This window comes from Neoarius graeffei, chromosome 1, assembly GCF_027579695.1.
Source record: "Neoarius graeffei isolate fNeoGra1 chromosome 1, fNeoGra1.pri, whole genome shotgun sequence".
Taxonomy (NCBI): domain Eukaryota; kingdom Metazoa; phylum Chordata; class Actinopteri; order Siluriformes; family Ariidae; genus Neoarius; species Neoarius graeffei.
This window is the reverse complement of record NC_083569.1, coordinates 42,081,000-42,106,015: the sequence shown is the minus strand read 5'-3', so window position 1 is coordinate 42,106,015 and position 25,016 is coordinate 42,081,000. Positions and strand designations below refer to the sequence as shown.

The 25,016-nt window shown below is 41.2% G+C and overlaps 1 protein-coding gene across 1 annotated transcript in view; it reads left to right on the top strand.

Annotated features, from left to right (window-relative positions):
* Window positions 1-24,369, top strand: part of emilin2a (elastin microfibril interfacer 2a) — a 31,112-nt gene extending 6,743 nt beyond the window's left edge. Inside the window, exons 3-9 of the mRNA XM_060932120.1 lie at window positions 1,813-2,006; window positions 2,204-4,078; window positions 22,195-22,536; window positions 22,627-22,674; window positions 22,782-22,829; window positions 22,933-23,073; window positions 23,257-24,369. Of these exons, the coding sequence (XP_060788103.1) occupies window positions 1,813-2,006; window positions 2,204-4,078; window positions 22,195-22,536; window positions 22,627-22,674; window positions 22,782-22,829; window positions 22,933-23,073; window positions 23,257-23,585 (2,977 nt within the window). The 3' untranslated portion in view covers window positions 23,586-24,369. The remainder of the gene's footprint in view (window positions 1-1,812; window positions 2,007-2,203; window positions 4,079-22,194; window positions 22,537-22,626; window positions 22,675-22,781; window positions 22,830-22,932; window positions 23,074-23,256) is intronic.
* The last annotated feature ends 647 nt before the right edge of the window (window positions 24,370-25,016 follow it).

The window sequence follows — 25,016 nt, the reverse complement described above, 5'->3', positions numbered from 1 at the left end:
AACAGAAACACTAAAATGTATCGTGTTATTTTGATTGACAGGGCATGTTTTGGAAGAATTGTAAAGATGCATTAGTTTGTTTTCCCTTACAAAGGAGGAGCAATACCACAAAGGTTCATGCAGGTCTGAGCGTTCCAAATCAGATTTCATAATGAGGTTTCTTCCCCAGTTTCTTAAAAATGTGTTGCCACGAAAAGCTACCAGGAAGAGAACATGGCTTGTTATCGAGGAGATTTTTGTGGAAATGTGCATTATTTTCATCCATAATTGCACTCACAGATGTGAAAACTGACCCAATCCCATCCTCTTCACAGGAAATGATGTCATTCCGCCTCTTTTTGTTATTGCTGATAGGCATCTACTGTGTCGCTGGTGTTTTGTGTTACTCTCCAGTTAATTGTGTATGTGGAGAACCAACTGCATTTATGCAGATTTCCAAAAGTAACATCAGGTTTCAAATAATTACTAAACACATATCAAAGGATTGTTAATGGTTCTAGCAGCCTAAGCAGGGTCTACTTGGAACTTTTTGGAAAGGGAGTTGTAGAGTTCTCTCCACAGAATCTATAACAGTTGTCTCTCAGAGGTAGAAAGCAAAGAATCTTTTTTACAGAGCTGGAGGAAATCATCTTTTTTTTTTTCTGAAAGCGTTCAGTCAATTGGTTTTAGGGAAATACTTTGTTTTTAGACTCGTTGAAGGGCCATTGGCTTGTTTTTTACTTTAACATGGTTCACGTGGTTCCATTGTAGAAAATTAGCTTAATTGCAAATTGCATTAATTAATTACATTCTGAATGCCTGGAAGAGTGCTCCGGTTTCATATATTTATGCCAGGAACTACGCCTGTGCAGTGAGGTACATGACTGCTTTCTCCTGCTTTTCAGCCAGGAGAAGTTGACAACCAAACACACTTTAAATAGGCTGTTAACAAGACTTATACATCAATTCATATAACATAGGTGAGCACAGGAAGTCACTTGTCTCTAGATTGTTCCATTCTTTTAGTCCTGGGTATGGCTTTAAACTGCAACTGGTGGAGAGTCTCAGATCCGGGAGGACTTGAGTATTTGGGAAAGTGGCGTTACCCCTTAATCACCATTGCTCCCAGGTCCGCTCTGACCCAGAGTGGTAACCTGCCTGGGTTCCAGTTATGGGTTAAATAGTACATCACCAATAAGGTTCTGGCAGCAGGGCGCTTTTTGGTGCAATGTGGCAACAGGGTCAATGGCACATCACCAGATGGCATGTGAAAGAGCCACTCAAATGGCCAATGGATGGCATCACTCGGCAAGTCAGTTGTCACTGTGGGGCAACTTCCATACCCGTCAGGTCTGTGCCACTTTAGTGGACCACTCGGCATCAGGTCTGGAGGTCCAGAGAGACAACACAATGGGGGCACGACATCGTTTGACTTACCTTACTGTGCAAGGCGCTTTGTTAGGAGAGGAGAATAGTATGCAAGAGCTCACAAGACCAGAAATCCCATGGCGGCTTGGCCTGGGCCATTCAGGCCGCCGCTACGGGAGACTCTGTCGCTCTGTTGCGGGCCTCACAGCCCATCTAGGTTTCTGCGCATCCTAATGAAGCAATCATCACTAGCGATGGTAGCCAACAACAATGACTTTCAATCTAACTTTAAACCACTCAAATGTGCAACATGTTCATTAATAAACATTGTGATTGTTGGCAAACCCCCGGTATGCTTTTTTAATTTTATTTATTTATTTATTTTTGTATAACAGTACGGTCATGGGTTATTCCTTACGTATTTAGGTAGGTTTCAATTTGTGTGCATTAAATTTTGTTTTCCAGGTATCAGACGCATTTTCAACCCAGTTACAGGATTTCCTATAAGACCATTACTGAACTGGAGTGGAGGTGCTGTCCAGGGTATCAAGGTCCAGACTGCAAAGAACTAAAAGGCTCCCTAAATCGACAGACATTACTTAAACCTCAACCAAAGCCACATCCTCAGTCCTATACTGGATACACGCAAAATTCACGAAGTAAGATAGTCAAGAACTTCTGTTTTCTTTCTTGGTTACAAAATTGATAATTAATAATTATGTTTAATAATCCTTGCCACATTTGAACAGCAAGTGTATCTATTATCCAATATCTGATATACAGTTTATTATACAGTACATACATACAGTATGTTCCTTTTAGAAGGATCCATTTGTTATCTTTTCTCCTGTGATAGGGCCAGAGAGACTGGAGACAGTGCAGTACAACAGCTATGAGGTTGAGAAAACTCGTCAACTGGAGGAAGAAGTGCAGCGTCTCTCTCAGACTGTGTTGGACCTCCAGGCAGCTATGACTAGCATGAGTGCAAACCTACGTACTGATTTACAAGAGGACACCAGCAAAATGCTCATTACTCTCCTCAGCAACATGCATGTGCAAGACAGCGCAAAAACAGGAGGCACAGAGGAAAGCTTGGTGCATCTGGATGGACACCAGGCCACAAGGGGACTGGAGGAGAGGGGCATGGAAAAAGTGCTGGCCAGGCTTAATGATGTGACAGATGCTCTGAAAAGCAAGGATGAGGCAATTGAGGAGCTGCGGGAAGCTGTGACTGAACACAGTGGCCAGATCAGAATGCTAATGGATGCTTCTCAGGGACCAACAGTTACTGCTGGTGCCTCCTCGGACATCGATATCCTTCAGTCCTACATCGATACGAAGTTTGAGAAATTAAAGAAGGAGCTGGTTGTGGACATGAAGGATGAGATAGCAAAACTGAAGAGTGCATGTGATGATAGGATATTATCTTTTCAGAAGACCTATAAAGAAGGATGGAAGAGAAGTTATGACAACCTGACAAATCTACTGGACAGCCAAGAGGCTGAGCTCAGGAAGGAGATACGTGAACTACGTCTGGATATGGCTATGTCTGATGGGCTGGTGCGCACTCACAGGCAAACAGCTCCATTTCAAGAGGATGACCGTGATCTACGAAATACTCTTCAGCGTCTGGTGGATGCTCATAATGTCTTAAATGCCCGTATGGACAACGAACTGGGACATCTGTCCATGCTACAGCTGGAAGATGTATTTGGCCCTCGCATGGATGAGCTTGAAGCCAGGATGAATGTGACCGAGAAGAATGCAGAAACCTACTGCTTCTATGTGGATGACAAGTTAACCAAGGCTCTAGACAAACAGATAGCAAAGATGAGGGAGCTCTTGGATAACAGACTGAATTCTATGGAGGACCAGTTTACAACCATGCTGATTGAGATGAGTAACGCCTCCTTCCCAGGGATGTTCAGCGAGTCTGTTGATGCTCTGCAAATTCAGGTTAATGCAAACAATTATGCAATTCAGGGACTGGAAGACAAATTGAATGCTATTGAGCGCATATGTGCCACTGAATGCAAGTCAAGCCCATCCACTGATTCTCAGCACCTAGGCAGTCTGGAGAGTATTACAAAGGACATGAGGCACTGTAGAAATCAACTGGATGTCCTGAGCACCAATGCTGAAAACAATGCTGTGAAGCTTGTAGAATTAGGGAACGTAGTTGATCGTCTGCAGCTTGAGAATCAGCTGAACCGTCTTAGCACGCAGGATGTTCATGACAAGCTGAAGCCTCTAATGGATAATGTGAGCGGTCTGACTGGAGCTGTGACAGGGTTAGGAGATGTCATGAGCAAGTTTAGCCAAGATCTTCAGACCCTGAACTCTAGTTGTTGCCGAAAAGCGCAGATAGAACAGATTCATATACCATCAACAGTACCACCTCTGTCCCATGAGGCAAGCAAACCAAGCCACAGTCAGGTGGAGGAGCTCAGCAACAGACTAGATAATCTGAGATCCCAGGTGACTGCAGAGTTGACCCTTTGTAAGGAGAGGGCAGCAGGTATTGCTGAAGGCGTCTCTGCAGTAGGCAGCAGGATCACTACACTAGAAGAGTTGTGTGGGAAGGTAAATGATGAGAGAAATCAAGTTCAGGCTATGAAAGAGGGTCTGGAGAGAAACTTGGCTCAAATGAACTCCACACTACAGAAACACTCCAGGGGGATCAGCAATCTTCAGACAACCCTGCAAAATGTTCAGACCACAAAACAGCAAGGTAAGTGATGCAAAAACCATAAGCAAAAAAATAATAAATAATAATAATAATAATTCTCTGTGTTGCAATCACCATAACTTTTGTGATACTAAATGGAGTATTTTCAGTTGCTCTTCAATGCCAATCTACTCATGGAATCGACATTTTCATTTTGTGGAAAGAGAATACACCTCAGATATAGGCCTTATATTAAATATGTCAGGATTTACTTCTGTGTACTATTCCTTCCTCCACCAGGTATAATGTTTTGCACTAATGTGTGTGTAATACACACACACACAGATATAAAATATTCCATCCACATTCACTGGATATGAGCAATCGTATGCTCTGATTGGCTACTCTATGACTAGGCTATCACAGCTCATATACTGTGAGTAGAGAAAAGCAAAATGGCAGAGCGTGTTGCTGAGCCAACCGAGGATGTAATAAAAACTCTACACGCAAACAAAACCCCAAAAAATAAAATATGGAATAAAAGTATTTGATGGTAAGAACGTATCTTTTTGTTTATTTTTCAAGAATTATTATTGTAGCATTTTTTCACAAATTGCTACTGTCATTTCGCTGGTTTGTTTACATTCTAAGCGGAAATTATTTTGGACATTTTCTGCGACCCTGTAGAACAGGATAAAGCAGCTAGAGATTATGAGATGAGATGAGATTTTCTATACAGTTTTTATTTAGCGAATTTGCAAAAAATAAAAATGCTGTTTCTCAAAATCCAGTGAATGTGGATAGAATAAAAGTTATTCTACTCAATCTCATCGTGCATGGCTTATAGCCGATTCATCGCTATGCACCTCGTCGGTTATCAGCTCATGTACAACATGATTTCATGGAAAATATATTTTTATATTATATATTCTGGGCGGCGGGCGGCACGGTGGTGTAGTGGTTAGCACTGTCGCCTCACAGCAAGAAGGTCCAGGTTCGAGCCCCGTGGCCGGCGAGGGCCTTTCTGTGCGGAGTTTGCATGTTCTCCCCGTGTCCGCGTGGGTTTCCTCCGGGTGCTCCGGTTTCCCCCACGGTCCAAAGACATGCAGGTTAGGTTAACTGGTGACTCTAAATTGACCGTAGGTGTGAATGTGAATGGTTGTCTGTGTCTATGTGTCAGCCCTGTGATGACCTGGCGATTTGTCCAGGGTGTACCCCGCCTTTCGCCCGTAGTCAGCTGGGATAGGCTCCAGCTTGCCTGCGACCCTGTAGAAGGATAAAGCGGCTAGAGATAATGAGATGAGATGAGATTCTGGGCGGCACGGTGGTGTAGTGGTTAGCGCTGTCGCCTCACAGCAAGAAGGTCCAGGTTCGAGCCCCGTGGCCGGCGAGGGCCTTTCTGTGTGGAGTTTGCATGTTCTCCCCGTGTCCGCGTGGGTTTCCTCCGGGTGCTCCGGTTTCCCCCACAGTCCAAAGACATGCAGGTTAGGTTAACTGGTGACTCTAAATTGACCGTAGGTGTGAATGTGAATGGTTGTCTGTGTCTATGTGTCAGCCCTGTGATGACCTGGCGACTTGTCCAGGGTGTACCCCGCCTTTCGCCCGTAGTCAGCTGGGATAGGCTCCAGCTTGCCTGCGACCCTGTAGGACAGGATAAAGCAGCTACAGATAATGAGATGAGAGGAGATAAAATGTTCCACTTCTCCATGTATGTTACAACACCACTTGATGTGAAACTATTTTATACAGTTCAAAAGTTGAGATATGGACTGAAAAATCCTGCATGACTTGTCTGGCTTGGAAAAGCCTCTCAATGGAAACTGGATTGCAGCCACACAAAAATAATGGTTCCCTTTTCAGTTCTAGGGACTTATCTGTATGACTCATATCCATCCACATGTTTTTTGTTTTGTATCCTGAAGTTAATTCTCAAGGTAAATAAGGTCATAGTGTTGATGGTGCATGAGCTATGAGATACAGGGGCTGGAGAAAGACAAGGAGCCTCCTACATATGACAAAATGAGAGTTATGAGCATTGGCATGGAGCCAAATGCAATCAAGCCTTTCTCATAAACAAGTGGTGGATAATAGCCATGTGATATTACGATGCTAACTATGTTATGTTTTGGTTATTAGCCTAAAAGATTTAGCTTTAATGTAATGTTTATAGAAAACAATCTTACAGTGTAGCATCAGCACTGTAATGGAAATGGACAGACTTGTTAAACCCATAAGTCATAGTGTAGGGTTTAATCGGCTATAACTTAATTTTTTTCCTATTTTAGTATTTAAGCTCCCTGACACATATTGCAGAACTAATCTCTGTAGGATGATGAATGAGTGACTATCCTCCCCTTCCTTTCCTGAGCCTTGAGTGCATGAGTTGTATAGTCCTCCAACTGTCCTTTGCTGGTCATGCCCTATTTTTTTTCCTGCACAGAATGAGTAGGGAGTTCAGTATGTGTATGCTTTGTGTGGGTCTGGTCTTCATTAACTAGCAGAGCCTGGGACTGGGCCTCTGGATGTGCAGTGCTGTAAACCAGGCTCACTACCCCACCCTAGTGCAGATGTTGGGCTATGAGCCGTCTGTGATGTAACGCCTTCATGCTGATTCCTGGGAGCCTCCCTGTAAAGTTTCGTGTCATCATTCCAGGGTGGACATAAAGTACTCTTAATTTCTAAATATGCATGAAGGTTATGTTCAGGTACAAATCCAGTTTACTTACAGACAAATGATGATATTAGGATTAGTATAGTGCAATTATACTATCTGTATCTGTCTTCAGATTTAAACCTGAAGTAGGATTGGCCTAAACCAGAATGTGGTGGCGTTGTTTAAACATGAACCCTATCACTGTTTCTCAGGAAACATTGCAAAACACTGGAAAAAAAAAAACCTCAGAAGTAGAAATGCACTGCCACCATGCTCTTTGTAAGTAATAACTGGTCTATGAATGGTCTAGTTTTTTTAAAATCCCACCCACACAGTTACCAAACTAGTAGGCTAATTTAAACCACTGCAACCCTAAGGAGGCTATAGACGTAGTGTGCAGTACTTTTGTGTGTCACAACTTGTTTATTGTGTTTCATGGGATCCCAGTACCTTACATCTTAATCAGATACCCTGAAACTAAAAAAATAGGTACCCTATGGGCAGAAGTGGACAAAGTACCCAACTTCATTACTTAAGTCAAAGTACAGATCCCACTGGTCAAATGTTTCTCCGATACAAGTGAAAGTTGTCCAGTCAAATTTTTTACTTTAGTTAAACCAGGGGTTTTCAAAGTGTGGGAGAGTCAGCCCCCCCCTCGGAGAGCAAATAAACAACAGCGCCCCCCCCCCCCTACAATTTTTGTTGTTGCTATACTTAATGTTCCATTCGTATTTTAAAAAAAAAGGTTGTTTTACACATTATTTTTTTCTTTTTCACATTTTAAACATCTGTGCTTTTTAAAACATCTTGTTTTACACATTTTAAACATCTTATAGCATAGTTAGCTAGCACCTCTTGGCAGACAACACACTGTAGCAGTGGAGCATCTTCAGATCCAGTCCATGAAAATCCAAACTTTAAATAATTGTGGTCATACTTCCTTCTTTTTCCAGTCCCCCAGGATTCCGCGGGCCTTTTTTGTGATTGTTGCGGGCTAAAATGTCTGCTGTTGCGGGGGTTTCCAAAAAAATTGCGATGAAAGTTGCGGTGTTTAGGTTTTTGTTGCGATTACATTGCGGGAGGAAGTGAAAGTTGCGAGAAATTGTTGCGATTTTCTCTTTTTGTGATTAAAATTGAGTGATATGTTAAATATTAAGTTATTACTGAAAAACTATTGATTAAAAAACAAAGACACTGAGAAATGGTCCTATAAACAACTTTACTAATATAAAAGATTACCAGGACTACAAAAATGCAGAAAAAATGGCTTTACTTATCCAAATGCTCCTGTTGGTTCAAAAGTTAAAGTGCAGAGAACCTCACAGCACAACATGAAGTTACCTTAAAATATAATATAAATGCCTCAGCTTTCATGTAAGAAAAAAAAAACTATTAATACTAGTACCGTGTGCAGGCAGTCGCTCCTGAAGACTAAATTAAACAATAATTATAAACTAATAAAATAAATGGCTCAGGCTTCATAGAAGGAAAAAAAAAACAATTTGAACAGAATCTCACAGTATGATGCTGAAGCTGCCTAAACAATGGAAAATAAAATACCATTTTGGCAAAAATGTTGGCATCCATTAATTTCTTGTATTAAGGAAAAAAATAAAGTGCACACAGTCCTTCACTGTAAACATAACACACTTTCAGTAACAGAATTTAAGCCTACAGAAACACTGACTCGCACATCATGCAATGTTGCCAGATACTGCTGACGTTTTCCAGTCCAAAATATGTTCAAAACCCGCCAAAATGCACTTGAAACCTCCAATCTGGCAACACTGCGCGCATGCTGCTTCTCTTGAACATAGACATCCGGAAGTAAGGCGGAAGGTAGTTTGTCGATGTCACCTCAAGACGACGCCAACGATTGGTCAAATTTGCGGGAAAGTTGCGGTGATTGGATATAATTGCAGCACCGCCCTGAATTCGCGGGGATTGGTTGAATTTGCGCTGAAGTTGCAAATCGCAACATCCTGGAGGCTCTGTTTTTTTTGCTTGGCCGTCTCCTCACTCACTGTAGCTTTAGGTACTAAAAATCGATCCATTTTGTCTCTCACATTGCGCCCCCCTGAAGAACTCTGGCGCGCCCCACACTTTGAAAAGCCCTGAGTTAAAGTACTGAAGTATTTGCTTTTAAAAATACTTAAGTATTAAAAGTACATTTTCTGTCAACGCATTGTGGTATTACTGCCACAACGCTTACAAAACCTAATGCCTCTAAAACCAAATGGATTTACTGACTAACTTGTAGAACCTGTAGAATAAACACCTGGTAGAATGTTACAAAATGAAACACAACTTACAACCAAGCAGAATCATCAATACGATGCTAGCTAGTTTTTCTCTTTGGCTACTGGTAAAAAATACGTAGTAGCTATATTAATAATGCAAGGTCACAAAAGCTACAATCTTAACGTTACCAAAGACAGAAATGTGAATTCACAAAATGAACGCATGCTGTGCCATCATGGTGGTTTAACGTTAAGCTAGCTAGTCAGTGAAGCTCCACCTGACATGCTAGCAAACTCTTTGCAAACTCAAAATCATACTGGGTAGCTAATGTTACTAGTAAAGAAAGATTTCTACATTGTTTATTTGGCAAGATTATGCTAAAACACATTTCTGAAATGGGGGGCGGCATGGTGGTGTAGTGGTTAGCGCTGTCGCCTCACAGCAAGAAGGTCTGGGTTCGAGCCCCGTGGCCGGCGAGGGCCTTTCTGTGTGGAGTTTGCATGTTCTCCCCGTGTCTGTGTGGGTTTCCCCCACAGTCCAAAGACATGCAGGTTCGGTTAACTGGTGACTCTAAACTGACCGTAGGTGTGAATGTGAGTGTGAATGGTTGTCTATGTGTCAGCCCTGTGATGACCTGGCGACTTGTCCAGGGTGTACCCCGCCTTTCGCCCGTAGTCAGCTGGGATAGGCTCCAGCTTGCCTGCGACCCTGTAGAACAGGATAAAGCGGCTACAGATAATGAGATGAGATATTTCTGAAAGGACTTCAGATAAGTTAACGTTATTCATGTTAGTGTAATTCCGATTTTACATGCTAACTAACAATGTGCAAGTTAACAAGCTATGTGTTAACGTTAGCCGTGGACAAGGCGACGGCAACTTGGCGGGAAATCCATAGAAAGTAATTTGACTAACCAGACTGCATCTCTATTGCAACGTTATCACTAGCTCTAAAAGCACAGACAACTTCACTACAAGCTTTCTTTTGGAATAAAATGTTTACATATGCTTCTGCAGGTCGGACGGTGAGTTTTTGGAGGCCATAATGTGGTTCATTTTAGGCAAACAAAGCAAACATTTAAAACGAAATGAATCTTTATTCCTTTCCCCAGAGCATTCCCCAGAAGAACCGCCTCCTTCCATTCTGCCATCAACTGATCGTGTTAAATAACACTGTGGAGAAATCATTGAACTTGATTTTATACAGTCTATGGATGTGACGTGACCCTAGTGATTACTGATAGGCTGTCTCCTTGCTTCATAGTAACAAGGACCTTGATAGAAATGTAGTGGAGTGAAAAGTACAATGTTTGTCTTTCAAATGTAGTGAAGTGAAAGTCATAAGTTTTCAAAAAAAAAAAACTCAAGTAAAGTACAGATACTCAAAAAGTGTACTTAAGTACAGGACTCAAGTAAATGTACTTCGTTACTGTCCACATCTGCCTATGGGTACATGTGGCTACTGCTTATAAATAAAATTGTTTTCTGATACCATGTCCATACAGTAAATATAGCATATATACATATCAATTCTACTCGCCTCATCTCTTGCAAGCATCACCAAGCTGTGAGCAGCATCAGGGCTCGTAGTATTTTGGTTACCAATTTTGTTTACTGTGTTTTGTTCAAAATACAGTGCTATGAATTATATCTATTTTCAAAATAGTAGGAAAGCACTTGTTCATGAATAGTCTTTGAAGTATCATTTAGTACTAATGAGCACATTTTGTTTCACAAGTGCAGTGTAAAGACTCTAAAATAAAAAAATTAAATTAAAGCAAATAGCAGAAGTTTAATATCGGCTTCTCAATATATCTGCCAAAAAGCTAAAAAAAAAAAACCTTACAAAACCTTTCATTTGACCTTTCAGAAGGACCAAACAAAAGCTGTGATAATCTTAAAGTAAACACCACTTACTTGACATTGAATCAGTAGCCTTGGTGAACCACGAGGTGAATTTCATTTATCTTTTTATCTGCTGATTATCTTCCGATGCTACGAAGTTATAATGAGGTTTCCCTTATTTCATTTCTGGTGTCTCTGTCTGAATTGACGACCATGTCACGTCATAATACAGTCTTACAACACGATGACATAATGGCTTCGTCACTCGCTCTTGTGTACCTTTGATAACGCGAGATCAACTGTTCGTATCGTGAGATCACAAGTCGTCGTTCTGGTGATTGTAATGCTTATGTGCAGTGCGCTATTGTTATATTCATTCTTACAATACAATGACATAGTGGCTGTTGCCTCACTTTGCCTCTATGAGGCAGTAGCCACAAAAATAAAATAAAAAAAAATTAACTCTGCAACATGCCTAAGTAATATACTAGTATATTTCTATTATACAACCCCGATTCCAAAAAAGTTGGGACAAAGTACAAATTGTAAATAAAAACGGAATGCAATGATGTGGAAGTTTCAAAATTCCATATTTTATTCAGAATAGAACATAGATGACATATCAAATGTTTAAACTGAGAAAATGTATCATTTAAAGAGAAAAATTAGGTGATTTTAAATTTCATGACAACAACACATCTCAAAAAAGTTGGGACAAGGCCATGTTTACCACTGTGAGACATCCCCTTTTCTCTTTACAACAGTCTGTAAACATCTGGGGACTGAGGAGACAAGTTGCTCAAGTTTAGGGATAGGAATGTTAACCCATTCTTGTCTAATGTAGGATTCTAGTTGCTCAACTGTCTTAGGTCTTTTTTTTGTCGTATCTTCCGTTTTATGATGCGCCAAATGTTTTCTATGGGTGAAAGATCTGGACTGCAGGCTGGCCAGTTCAGTACCCGGACCCTTCTTCTACGCAGCCATGATGCTGTAATTGATGCAGTATGTGGTTTGGCATTGTCATGTTGGAAAATGCAAGGTCTTCCCTGAAAGAGACGTCATCTGGATGGGAGCATATGTTGCTCTAGAACCTGGATATACCTTTCAGCATTGATGGTGTCTTTCCAGATGTGTAAGCTGCCCATGCCACACGCACTAATGCAACCCCATACCATCACAGATGCAGGCTTCTGAACTGAGCGCCGATAACAACTTGGGTCGTCCTTCTCCTCTTTAGTCCGAATGACACGGCGTCCCTGATTTCCATAAAGAACTTCGAATTTTGATTCGTCTGACCACAGAACAGTTTTCCGCTTTGCCACAGTCCATTTTAAATGAGCCTTGGCTCAGAGAAGACGTCTGCGCTTCTGGATCATGTTTAGATACGGCTTCTTCTTTGAACTATAGAGTTTTAGCTGGCAATGGCGGATGGCACGGTGAATCGTGCTCACAGATAATGTTCTCTGGAAATATTCCTGAGCCTATTTTGTGATTTCCAATACAGAAGCATGCCTGTATGTGATGCAGTGCCGTCTAAGGGCCCGAAGATCACGGGCACCCAGTATGGTTTTCCGGCCTTGACCCTTACGCACAGAGATTCTTCCAGATTCTCTGAATCTTTTGATGATATTATGCACTGTAGATGATGATATGTTCAAACTCTTTGCAATTTTACACTGTCGAACTCCTTTCTGATATTGCTCCACTATTTGTCGGCGCAGAATTAGGGGGATTGGTGATCCTCTTCCCATCTTTACTTCTGAGAGCCACTGCCACTCCAAGATGCTCTTTTTATACCCAGTCATGTTAATGACCTATTGCCAATTGACCTAATGAGTTGCAATTTGGTCCTCCAGCTGTTCCTTTTTTGTATCTTTAACTTTTCCAGCCTCTTATTGCCCCTGTCCCAACTTTTTTGAGATGTGTTGCTGTCATGAAATTTCAAATGAGCCAATATTTGGCATGAAATTTCAAAATGTCTCACTTTCGGCATTTGATATGTTGTCTATGTTCTATTGTGAATACAATATCAGTTTTTGAGATTTGTAAATTACTGCATTCCGTTTTTATTTACAATTTGTACTTTGTCCCAACTTTTTTGGAATCGGGGTTATATAAACTCGAAGCTTGTATAGGACTGTACAGTGACCATTTTGGAGTCACCAGCAATGGGCCAATCCCCCCCACCCCCCAAAGAATTAGACTGAAGAACATGATGAATTCTATAACTTCTGTATCCCAGAATTTAACATTCTTGCTTTTTTTTTTTTTTGCAGTAGTATAATTAAAAAAATCAGACGTGCACTAATAAGATAAGATGGAGAGTTATTATCCCACACTGAAGTTTCAACTATTTGGGTTTTGCAGACAAAATAGTTTTAATATCTTTTATTCCAACAGAGTGGGAAAGAGAACACTCCAGCCATTTTGTAGTTCTAAAAGGGCCCAAAAAGGTGGAAAGAATGAAGTACCGTAGCCAACAAGACAACTCAGCTTGCTGTTGCAAAGTCTTAAGCATTACTCATTCCTTCTGGCAAGCAGTCTGGGGCTGGGGTACACCATTGTGCAATTCTGGAACCGATTCATACAGTTGCTCTGTCCGTGACAACACAATCTGCTGGGAAGTTTGATTTCTCAAATCCAATGATCTTCAATTATTTCTACAGTGTTTTTAGGGAAATGAATCACGAGTTGTTTTTTTCATGAATTAATAACTCTCACCACAACAGAAGATTCTGTTCATCAGCCAGTGTGACAGACTCATCGGCTCATGGCTCATACCAGAGGCAACCATTTACTGAATTCTGGAATAGACGGCCTTGAAAATATAGCCCAAATTTGTCAGCCATACTGCATATTTCAGCTTATCTACCCTCTTTCTCTTCCTGCTGATTGATATCTTACTAGGATAGAATGCCGGACCATGTCTCCCTTTCTCCCACTGTGTGCGCATTCTACAAAGGTGAACTGTCCAGCTTTAGGATGTGTGGCTATTTTTAGTGTTACTATAACTGATTCTTCTGTGGAGAAATCAATAAATGGAGAATAAGAGCTGGGTCAAAGTTCTGAGTTGGGGTTCAGAGACCCATCTGGATGTTTTCAGATTGGATCAGGCCAAGAGTGAGATTACTTCACTGGGGTCGGGCCATTAGGGCAGAACTGTGGACATTAATAACCCTCTGTGCGTGCGTGTGTGTGTGTGTGTGTGTGTGAGAGAGAGAGAGAGAGAGAGAGAAAAACAAACTGCTCGTGCCTTCCAAACTAATGGATGAAATGGGACCCAGCATTTTCGGGTAATTTCAATTATCCCATTTCAATCTGGTCTTCCCATCTTGGTAATTTATAAACATAGCCTCTCTAGACCAAGCAGATGCAAACCCCAAGTTCCTTCTCCATAAACAAGCATGATATCTGAGTCAACACTATTGTCTAAAGCATACTTTTACAGCACCGATCACCAACCCTATTCCCAGAGACCTTTCTAGAGAACTCAGTTCATAATCCAGTACAGCGGATCATCTTCAACAGGATGTGTTGGATTAGCAAACCTGAATCAGCCAGGAAGATAGATTTCCAGAAACAGGACTGATTTTGGCTTATAGGTATCTTAGTGAGTCACCGATGGTTGAACTGCCACATCTGTGTGTAGCATATTAAGCCATTGCACAAAGTAGCCTGTGATTTCCTCTGCGTCCCAAGCAGACCCCACGGGAAACAGTTAGATCGCAATTATCTCATGGGAAATGAGCTTTACGCGTGTGTTTCTGAGATACCTGGTGTTACAAATGGTGATGACGCAGGAAAGCGGTTGGGTGTAACCTGCTTGAAGAGCACTCATGGGATTTTAGCTGTTGCTTTGTTTTACTCATGCTGGTTATAAGCAGGAAGAAAAAGATGCAATTATAGTGTTGACTAAACCCTTGTGTGATGAACAACACATGCTAGGTTGAGGAAACATCACAGTGTGGGGCTGCTGACAGTAGTTAAAATTTAGCCACTAATGGAAATTGTTTGCTTTTGGCAAAATACTCAGGCAAAGGATTTTTGCCCTTTATAATGGACATCATAGTAGTTCTTCATTTTTAGTGTCCCCACACCAAGGTATTACTGTACAACAACAAAAAAAATCTCAATAGCATCAAGAGAATTATAAGGTTGTACTAAATATGACCCCAATTCCAAAAAAAATTGGGACACTGTATAAACAAACAATGCGATAATTTTCAAATCATGGAAACCCACTATTTCATTGAAAATAGCACAAAGACAACATATCAAATGTTGAAACTGAGAAATTTTGTTTTTTTGAAAAATATATGCTCATTTTGAATTTGATGTCCGTAACACATTTCAGAAAAGACGGGACGAGGCATGTTTACCATGGTGTTGCATCAGCTCAACTTTTAACAACACCCTGTAAACGTCCAGCAACTGAGGACACCAGTTGCTCTAGTTTTGAAAGAAAAATGTTGTCCCATTCTTGCCTGATATACAGTTTCAGTTGCTCAACAGTTCGGGGTCTCCTTTGTTGTATTTTGCACTTCATAATGCACCAAATGTTTTAAATGGGAGACAGGTCTGGACTGCAGGCAGGCCAGTTTAGCACCCGGACTCTCTTACTACGGAACCATGCAGTTTTAATGTGTGCAGAAAGCAGTTTGGTATTATCTTGCTGAAAGAAGGAAGGCCTTCCCTGAAAAGGATTTTGTCTGGATAGCAGCATATTGCTCTGGAACGTGTATATATCATTCAGCATTAATGATGCCTTCCCAGATGTACAAGCTACCCATGTCATGTGCACTAATGCACCCTCATACCATCACAAATGCTGGCTTTGGAGCTGTGCACTGATAAGCCAGATGGTCCTTCTCCTCTTTAGTCTGGAGGACGTGGTGTCCATGATTTTCTAAAAATAATTTCTACTTTTGAGTCATCAGACCACAGGACAATTTTCCACTTTGCCTCAGTCCATTGTAAAAGAGCTTGGGCCCAGAGGTAGTTGCGGTGTTTCTGGTTATTGTTTATATCTGGTTTTAACTTGCATTTGTGGATGCAGTAATGAACTGTTTTCACAGACGATGGTTTTGTGAAGTGTTACTGAGCCCATCCAGTGATTTCCACTACAGACACGTGTCTGCTTTTAATGCAGTGTCGCCTGAGCGCCTGAAGATCACAGGCATCTAATGTTGGTTTTTGGCCTTATCCCTCACATACAGAGATCTCTCCAGATTCTCTTGAATATTTAAATGATAAATGATGACGTGATCCCCAAATTCTTTGCAATTTTATATTGAAAGAACGTTATTCTGAAAAATTGTTGCACCGTTTGCCCACGCAGTCTTTCACAGAGCAGTGAACCCCTCCCCATCTTTACCTCTGAGAGACTCTGCCTCTCTGGGATGCTCTTTTTATACCCAATCACGTTACTAATCTGTTGCCAATTTAGGTTAATTGGTTTTTGTTTTAACATTAGACAAATTTTTCAATCTTTTGTTGCCCCTGTACAAACTCTTCTGGAACATTTTGTGGACATCAAATTAAAAATAAGCATATATTTTTCAAAAAACAAATTTCTCCATTTGAACATGATGTCTGTATTATTTTCAATGAAATATAGGGTTTCCATGATTTGCAAATTATCATTGTTTTTATTTACAGTTTACACAGTGTCCCAACTTTTTTAGAATTGGGGTTGTACCTAAATAAGGTTCGTCACTACCTTTTAGGGGTATTCCAAGTACGTGGTTTAGTGACAAACCTGGATAAGTTAAGTCAGAGTACATGGTAAAACTCCTAATAGAAGAATCTAGGAGAATGAAGCCATAAGGCTCTTCTATTAGGAGGGTTCCCACTTATTGTGAGTTTATCATGAAACCACATACTTGGATACCCTCCAAAAATGGAGGAGGGGGTTTGTATAATTATTATGATGAACCCCATCACTCTGTTCCCAGACAGACTGAAAAAGAAGTGTCAGCATGGTGCATGAATTCTGGTCTTAACAGTTCCTCAACCTCAGCTACATGAATCCAGTGCATAATTGAGATGTACATAGTTTATACCCGTGTGTAATATTTGAGTTCTACTGTACATCCCAAAATTTAAATTAGATTGGTTGGTAGTTTATAACAGTACAGCCATGGCCATACATTTCAGAATGAAGGAGTGTAATGCAATGCATTTACCACTACCTACAGTGGTGCTTGAAAGTTTGTGAACCCTTTAAAAGTTTCTCTATTTCTGCATAAATATGACTTAAAACATCATCGGATTTTCACACAAGTCCTAAAAGTACAGTGGGACAAAAAAGTATTTCGTCAGCCACCAATTGTGCAAGTTCTCCTACTTAAAAAGATGAGAGAGGCCTGCAATTTTCATCATAGGTATACCTCAACTATGAGAGACAGAATGGGGGGAAAGAATCCAGGAAATCACACTGTAGGATTTTTAATGAATTAATTGGTAAATTCCTCGGTAAAATAAGTATTTGATCACCTACAAACAAGCAAGATTTCTGGCTCTCACAGACCTGTAACAACTTCTTTAAGAGGCTCCTCTGTCCTCCACTCGTTACCTGTATTAATGGCACCTGTTTGAACTCATCAGTATAAAAGACACCTGTCCACAACCTCAAACAGTCACACTCCAAACTCCACTATGGCCAAGACCAAAGAGCTGTCAAAGGACATCAGAAACAAAATTGTAGACCTGCACCAGGCTGGGAAGACTGAATCTGCAATAGGTAAGCAGCTTGGTGTGAAGAAATCAACTGTGGGAGCAATTATTAGAAAATGGAAGACATACAAGACCACTGATAATCTCCCTCGATCTGGGGCTCCATGCAAGATCTCACCCCGTGGGGTCAAAATGATCACAAGAACGGTGAGCAAAAATCCCAGAACCACACGGGGGACCTAGTGAATGACCTGCAGAGAGCTGGGACCAAAGTAACAAAGGCTACCATCAGTAACACACTACGCCACCAGGGACTCAAATCCTGCAGTGCCAGACGTGTCCCCCTGCTTAAGCCAGTACATGTCCAGGCCCGTCTGAAGTTTGCTAGAGAGCATTTGGATGATCCAGAAGAGGATTGGGAGAATGTCATATGCTCAGATGAAACCAAAATAGAACTTTTTGGTAAAAACTCAACTTGTCGTGTTTGGAGGAGAAAGAATGCTGAGTTGCATCCAAAGAACACCATACCTACTGTGAAGCATGGGGGTGGAAACATCATGCTTTGGGGCTGTTTTTCTGCAAAGGGACCAAGACGACTGATCCGTGTAAAGGAAAGAATGAATGGGGCCATGTATCGTGAGATTTTGAGTGAAAACCTCCTTCCATCAGCAAGGGCATTGAAGATGAAACATGGCTGGGTCTTTCAGCATGATAATGATCCCAAACACACCGCCTGGGCAACGAAGGAGTGGCTTCGTAAGAAGCATTTCAAGGTCCTGGAGTGGCCTCGCCAGTCTCCGGATCTCAACCCCATAGAAAATCTTTGGAGGGAATTGAAAGTCCGTGTTGCCCAGTGACAGCCCCAAAACATCACTGCTCTAGAGGAGATCTGCATGGAGGAATGGGCCAAAATACCAGCAACAGTGTGTGAAAACCTTGTGAAGACTTACAGAAAACGTTTGACCTCTGTCATTGCCAACAAAGGGTATATAACAAAGTATTGAGATGAACTTTTGTTATTGACCAAATACTTATTTTCCACCATAATTTGCAAATAAATTCTTTAAAAATCAGACAATGTGATTTTCTGGATTTTTTTTTTTTTTCCTCATTTTGTCTCTCATAGTTGAAGTGTACCTATGATGAAAATTACAGGCCTCTCTCATCTTTTTAAGTGAGAGAACTTGCACAATTGGTGGCTGACTAAATACTTTTTTGCCCCACTGTAGATAAAGAGAACCCAGTTAAACAAATGAGACAAAAATATTATACTTGGCCATTTACAGTGGTGCTGGAAAGTTTGTGAACCCTTTAGAATTTTCTATATTTCTGCATAAATATGACCTAAAACAACATCAGATTTTCACACAAGTCCTAAAAGTAGTTAAAGAGAACCCAGTTAAACAAATGAGACAAAAATATTATACTTGGTCATTTATTTATTGAGGGAAATTATCCAATATTACATATCTGTGAGTGGCAAAAGTATGTGAACCTCTAGGATTAGCAGTTAATTTGAAGGTGAAATTAGAGTCAAGTGTTCTCAATCAATGGGATGACAATCAGGTGTGAGTGGGCACCCTGCTTTATTTAAAGAACAGGGATCTATCAAAGTCTGATCTTCACAACACATGTTTGTGGAAGTGCATCATGGCATCAACAAAGGAGATTTCTGAGGACCTCAAAAATTGTGACCATCAGCGTTGTTGATGCTCATCAGGCTGGAAAAGGTTACAAAACCATCTCTAAAGACTTTGGACTCCACCAATCCACAGTCAGACAGATTGTGTACAAATGGAGGAAATTCAAGACCATTATTACCCTCCCAGGAGTGGTCGACCAACAAAGATCATTCCAAGAGCAAGGCGTGTAATAGTTGGCAAGGTCACAAAGGACCCCAGGGTAACTTCTAAGCAACTGAAGGCCTCCCTCACATTGGCTAATGTTAATGGTCATGAGTCCACTATCAGGAGAACACTGAACAACAATGGTGTGCATGGCAGGGTTGCAAGGAGGAAGCCACTGCTCTCCAAAAACAACACTGCTGCTCATCTGCAGTTTACTAAAGATCATATGGATAAGCCAGAAGGCTATTGGAAAAATGTTTTGTGGACAGATGAGACCAAAATAGAACTTTTTGCTTTAAATGAGAAGCGTTATGTTTGGAGAAAGGAAAACACTGCATTCCAGCATAAGAACCTTATCCCATCTGTGAAACATGGTGGTGGTAGTATCATGGTTTGGGCCTGTTTCGCTGCATCTGGGCCAGGATGGCTTGCCATCATTGATGGAACAATGAATTCTGAATTATACCAGCGAATTCTAAAGGAAAATGTCAGGACATCTGTCCATGAACTGAATCTCAAGAGAAGGTGGGTCATGCAGCAAGACAACGACCCTAAGCACACAAGTCGTTCTACCAAAGAATGGTTAAAGAAGAATAAAGTTAATGTTCTTGCATGGCCAAGTCAAAGTCCTGACCTTAATCCAATCAAAATGTTGTGGAAGGACCTGAAGCGAGCAGTTCATGTGAGGCAACCCACCAACATCCCAGAGTTGAAGCAGTTCTGTACGGAGGAACGGGCTAAAATTCCTCCAAGCCGGTGTGCAGGACTGAACAACAGTTACTGGAAATGTTTAGTTGCAGTTATTGCTGCACAAGGGGGTCACACCAGATACTGAAAGCAAAGGTTCACATACTTTTGCCACTCACAGATATATAATATTGGATCATTTTCCTCAAGAAATAAATGACCAAGTATAATATTTTTGTCTCATTTGTTTAACTGGGTTCTCTTTATCTACTTTTAGGACTTGGGTGAAAATCTGTTGTTGTTTTAGGTCATATTTATGCAGAAATATAGAAAATTCTAAAGGGTTCACAAACTTTCAAGCACCACTGTATTTATTTATTGAGGAAAATGATCCAATATTACATATCGGTGAGTGGTAAAAGTATGTGAACCTTTGCTTTCAGTATCTGGTGTGACCCCCTTGTGCAGCAATAACTGCAACTAAACATTTGCGGTAACTGTTGATCAGTCCTGCACACCGGCTTGGAGGAATTTTAGCCCGTTCCTCCATACAGAACAGCTTCAACTCTGGGATGTTGGTGGGTTTCCTCACATGAACTGCTCACTTCAGGTCCTTCCACAACATTTCCATTGGATTAAGGTCAGGACTTTGACTTGGCCATTCCAAAACATTAACTTTATTCTTCTTTAACCATTATTTGGTAGAATGACTTGTGTGCTTAGGGTCGTTGTCTTGCTGCATGACCCACCTTCCCTTGAGATCCAGTTCATGGACAGATGTCCTGACGTTTTCCTTTAGAATTCACTGGTATAATTCAGAATTCATTGTTCCATCAATGATGGCAAGCCGTCCTAGCCCAGATGCAGCAAAACAGACCCAAACCATGATGCTACCACCACGTTTCACAGATGGGATAAGATTCTTATGCTGGAATGCAGTGTTTTCCTTTCTCCAAACATAACGCTTCTCATTTAAACCAAAAAGTTCTATTTTGGTCTTATCTGTCCACAAAACATTTTTCCAACACCCTTCTGGCTTGTCCATGTGATCTTTGCTGTTTGTCTGCAGTTTGCTAATATTCTTTTTGGAGAGCAGTGGCTTTCTCCTTGCAACCCTGCCATGCACACCATTGTTATTCAGTGTTCTCCTGATGGTGGACTCATGAACATTAGCCAATGTGAGAGAGGCCTTCAGTTGCTTAGAAGTTACCCTGGGGTCCTTTGTGACCTCGCCGACTATTACACGCCTTGCTCTTGGAGTGATCTTTGTTGGTCTACCACTCCTGGGGAGGGTAACAATGGTCTTGAATTTCCTCCATTTGTACACAATCTGTCTGACTGTGGATTGGTGGAGTCCAGACTCTTTAGAGATGGTTTTATAACCTTTTCCAGCCTGATGAGCATCAACAATGCTTTTTCTGAGCTCCTCAGAAATCTCCTTTGTTAGTGCCATGATACACTTCCACAAACGTGTGTTGTGAAGATCAGACTTTGATAGATCCCTGTTCTTTAAATAAAACAGGGTGCCCACTCACACCTGATCGTCATCCCGTTGATTGAAAACACCTGACTCTAATTTCACCTTCAAATTAACTGCTAATCCTAGAGGTTCACATACTTCTGCCACTCACATATGTAATTATTGGATCATTTTCCTCAATAAATAAATTACCAAGCATAATATTTTTGTCTCGTTTGTTTAACTGGGTTCTCTTTATCTACTTTTAGGACTTGTGTGAAAATCTGATGTTTTAGGTCATATTTATGCAGAAATATAGAAAATTCTAAAAGGTTCACAAACTTTCAAGCACCACTATATAGTCTGTTTTTTGCTGTTGCCCCCCATGAGCTTCAAATCTGATTGCTTTCTCACACCTGCACGAAAGTGAAAACATCTTTGTTGCATCCTCTGGGACCCTAATCCTGAAGTACACCCCTTGTTTTAACCAGATGCTCCATGAACCTTAGTTTAAAAAAAAAAATTCCTATCATTTTCTGTATTTGCATCTGCTTGGTACACATTATCTGTTCAATCCAAATTACGTGTTCATATTGTGTTACATCCCTAATGCATATCCTTATGAGATTAGTCATCTAGTCCACTCCTTTTATATTTGTAATTTGTGATGACTGATTTATCCATTTGAAATTTCATACATTCTGTGCCAGTGTTTTATTTGCCAGCCCCCACCGCACAAGATGAGTCATCTCTCTCAATCTTCTCTTTCTCAGGCATGCCAGTGAAGCAGGAGAAACCCAGTACTTTCCCTGATTCTAGGACTTTATTCCCACTAAGGACATACATTCCCCAGATCCACATTCCTGTGCTGATACCCCATAGGACAGTGCCTGTTACTTCCCGTCCATTTGTACGCCCGCCGTATGCCAAGCCCTCAAACCCGCGCCAGCCTTATGCCCCTCTGAAGCCTTCAAGGTCATACCAACAGCCTAATCAACCAGTTGTGTTGACTGGAGTGGCTGGACCACCTGGATACGCACAGAGAGTCCCTACTCGACAGGAGCGTGGATCCCAGGAGTTAGGCAAATCCATTAATGGATTCGCAGGTGCACCAGGTCAGAGACCACACAGGTTATCAGTTTCTGCTCCATGTTCTATGTTTAACCTAAAAATACTTACACCCTTGTCCTGCACCTCTACTTCAGGCCATCCTCCAGTAAATCCAGTGGCATATAAACCCCATCCGATTGCAGGTAAAAAGCTTTGGTCTCTGTATGCGCACTAAATATTAGCCTCTACTTTCACTGTTTACTTTGTCATCAATCAGTATGATGATTTTGTTTTGTGCAATTTTCTTTAGCTTCCCAAGTGTTATGGAATCCTGCACAACGGGTTATTGCAACACCAGGTAAATTTAGTAGAAATGGAATATATGCAAATCCCTCATTATTTGCATTTTTAAAAAAGCAGCATATGAAAATATTACCACCCTTTCTCCCCCCCCCTCACAGTGTCCTCTGAGAGAAACGTGTTTGCAGAGCCTCTCTCGTTTTCAGCTGGTCTCACGCATCAGGCATTTTTGGGAGACTTTGGCATCATTCATTTTAATAAAGTGCTAGTTAATGATGGAGGACACTACAATCCCCAAACAGGTAAAAATAAAAAAAATCTGCTTTTTCCATGACGCCACTTTTTCTATAAAGTCTATCCATAGCTGTAATTTAAAAGCCATGTTTTACCCAATTAGTAAAGATGACACACTTAAGACAAAGGACAAAGCAGCCAGTACATGTCCTAGTTGGCAAGAAAGTAATCTCTCCTTGCTTACTCTGCAGGAATCTTCACTGTGCCTGTGAACGGTCGTTATTTAATCTCAGCCGTGCTGACAGCTCCTCGGCACGAGCGTCTCGAAGCTGTACTCTCCGTCTCGGAGCGCAGTGTGCAGAAGCTAGATTCAGCAGGTTATGAAGGAAACAACGGGCAGCTCGCATCAAGGCCTTGTCAGTGTGGAAGTTCTGTCTCATTCAGCCTCGTCCTCTCACTGCACGCAGGAGATCGAGTTGCATTAGTGCGCACAGCTGGCACGCTTGCCATCTCCGAGGCCAAAGAGATTCTCTCCACTTTTAGTGGTGTCTTCCTCTACTCCACTCAGGTTCACAGATAACATCCAGCAAAAAAAAAAAAACGACACCCTGCAGAGGACTGCCTGACTGTGCAGCTCTCAACAATTACATGGCAGCCTGTGGCGAGCCAGACAACACTGCAAGGAAATCACTGCTTGGCTTTGGCTTTAACTTAAGAAACTACGGGGGGGAATGGTTGTACCATGGAAAGCAGTGCACAGAGATATTTACTCATACTCCACATATTTTCATTGCCTAATGTATCTACTTGCATTTCACCATTTAATATAAAATGGTGGTTTATCATGAGCGACTTTAATCTACTGACCCGATTGTATACAATCATTTTATTACAAATTATTAAGCAGTATTATAAATGCCTTCATTTTGCTATGTATAATGAATAAAACAGGGTGTGTTACAGGGCAATAATAAATGACTAGGTGCCATGATGTTATTACTGTCCTGAAGACAGCACCTACCAAAGTGTTTTATTCCTTTTATACCACAGAAATTAACCAAAGATTGCAATTTTTATTTATTAATGAAAATGCCATGCATTCAACAATTTCTCATTACCATTAATGTTATGCAATGTCTACCAAACACGTTAGATCCTGTTAACACTCCACGTATAACAGTCTTTTCCTCACCAGTGTCTTTTTTTTTTTCCACCCCCCTCTCTCTCCTGAAGAAAATAATGCAGCTTGTCATGTTACCAAGAGACTGCAAAGATACTCCCATCTCAGAAAATGTAGCTACAACTTTACCTCTGGAAACTCCTTCCAGAAATGTTAAATAAATGTCTCCTCACTGAAAATCTTACCAGATCAACAATAATATGCTTTTTTTATTTTTTAAAATCAATTTATGTGGCACCAGTCCTTGTGCGAGTTGTTACTATAGAAACAATAACATGGAATCCGTAGGTGCTAAAGAAAGCAACTGGACTCGCTTGAAATTCTTGAAGACGTTTCACCTCTAATCCAAAAGGCTTCTTCAGTTCTGTCTGACTAGTGGGGGGTTCCAAGTATTTATCCTCTAGTGGACCAAAAGCAGTTGTTGAGGTCGTATGGGTCGTTGACCCTTTCAGTCCTCCTCCTACATTCTGGTCATCGTCATTCCCTACATTTCTGAGAAACTCAGGAGGATCTTCTACGAAACACAGCATCCCTGTACACTTCAGACCCAGTAACACACTGAGGCAGAAACTGGTCCACCCTAAGGACAGGATACCCAGACACAAACAGGACAACAGTGTACGCAATTCAATGCAGTAAGGAATGCGCAGACCTGTACATTGGGGAAATGAACCAACCGCTTCAGAAGCACATGACTCAACACAGGAGAGCCAGTTCCTCAGGCCAGGACTCTGCAGTGCATCTTCATCTCAATAACAAAGGACGCCCGTTTCAGGACTGCAATGTATGCATTCTAGTCAGAGAAGACCGGTGGCTAGAAAGAGGAGTAAA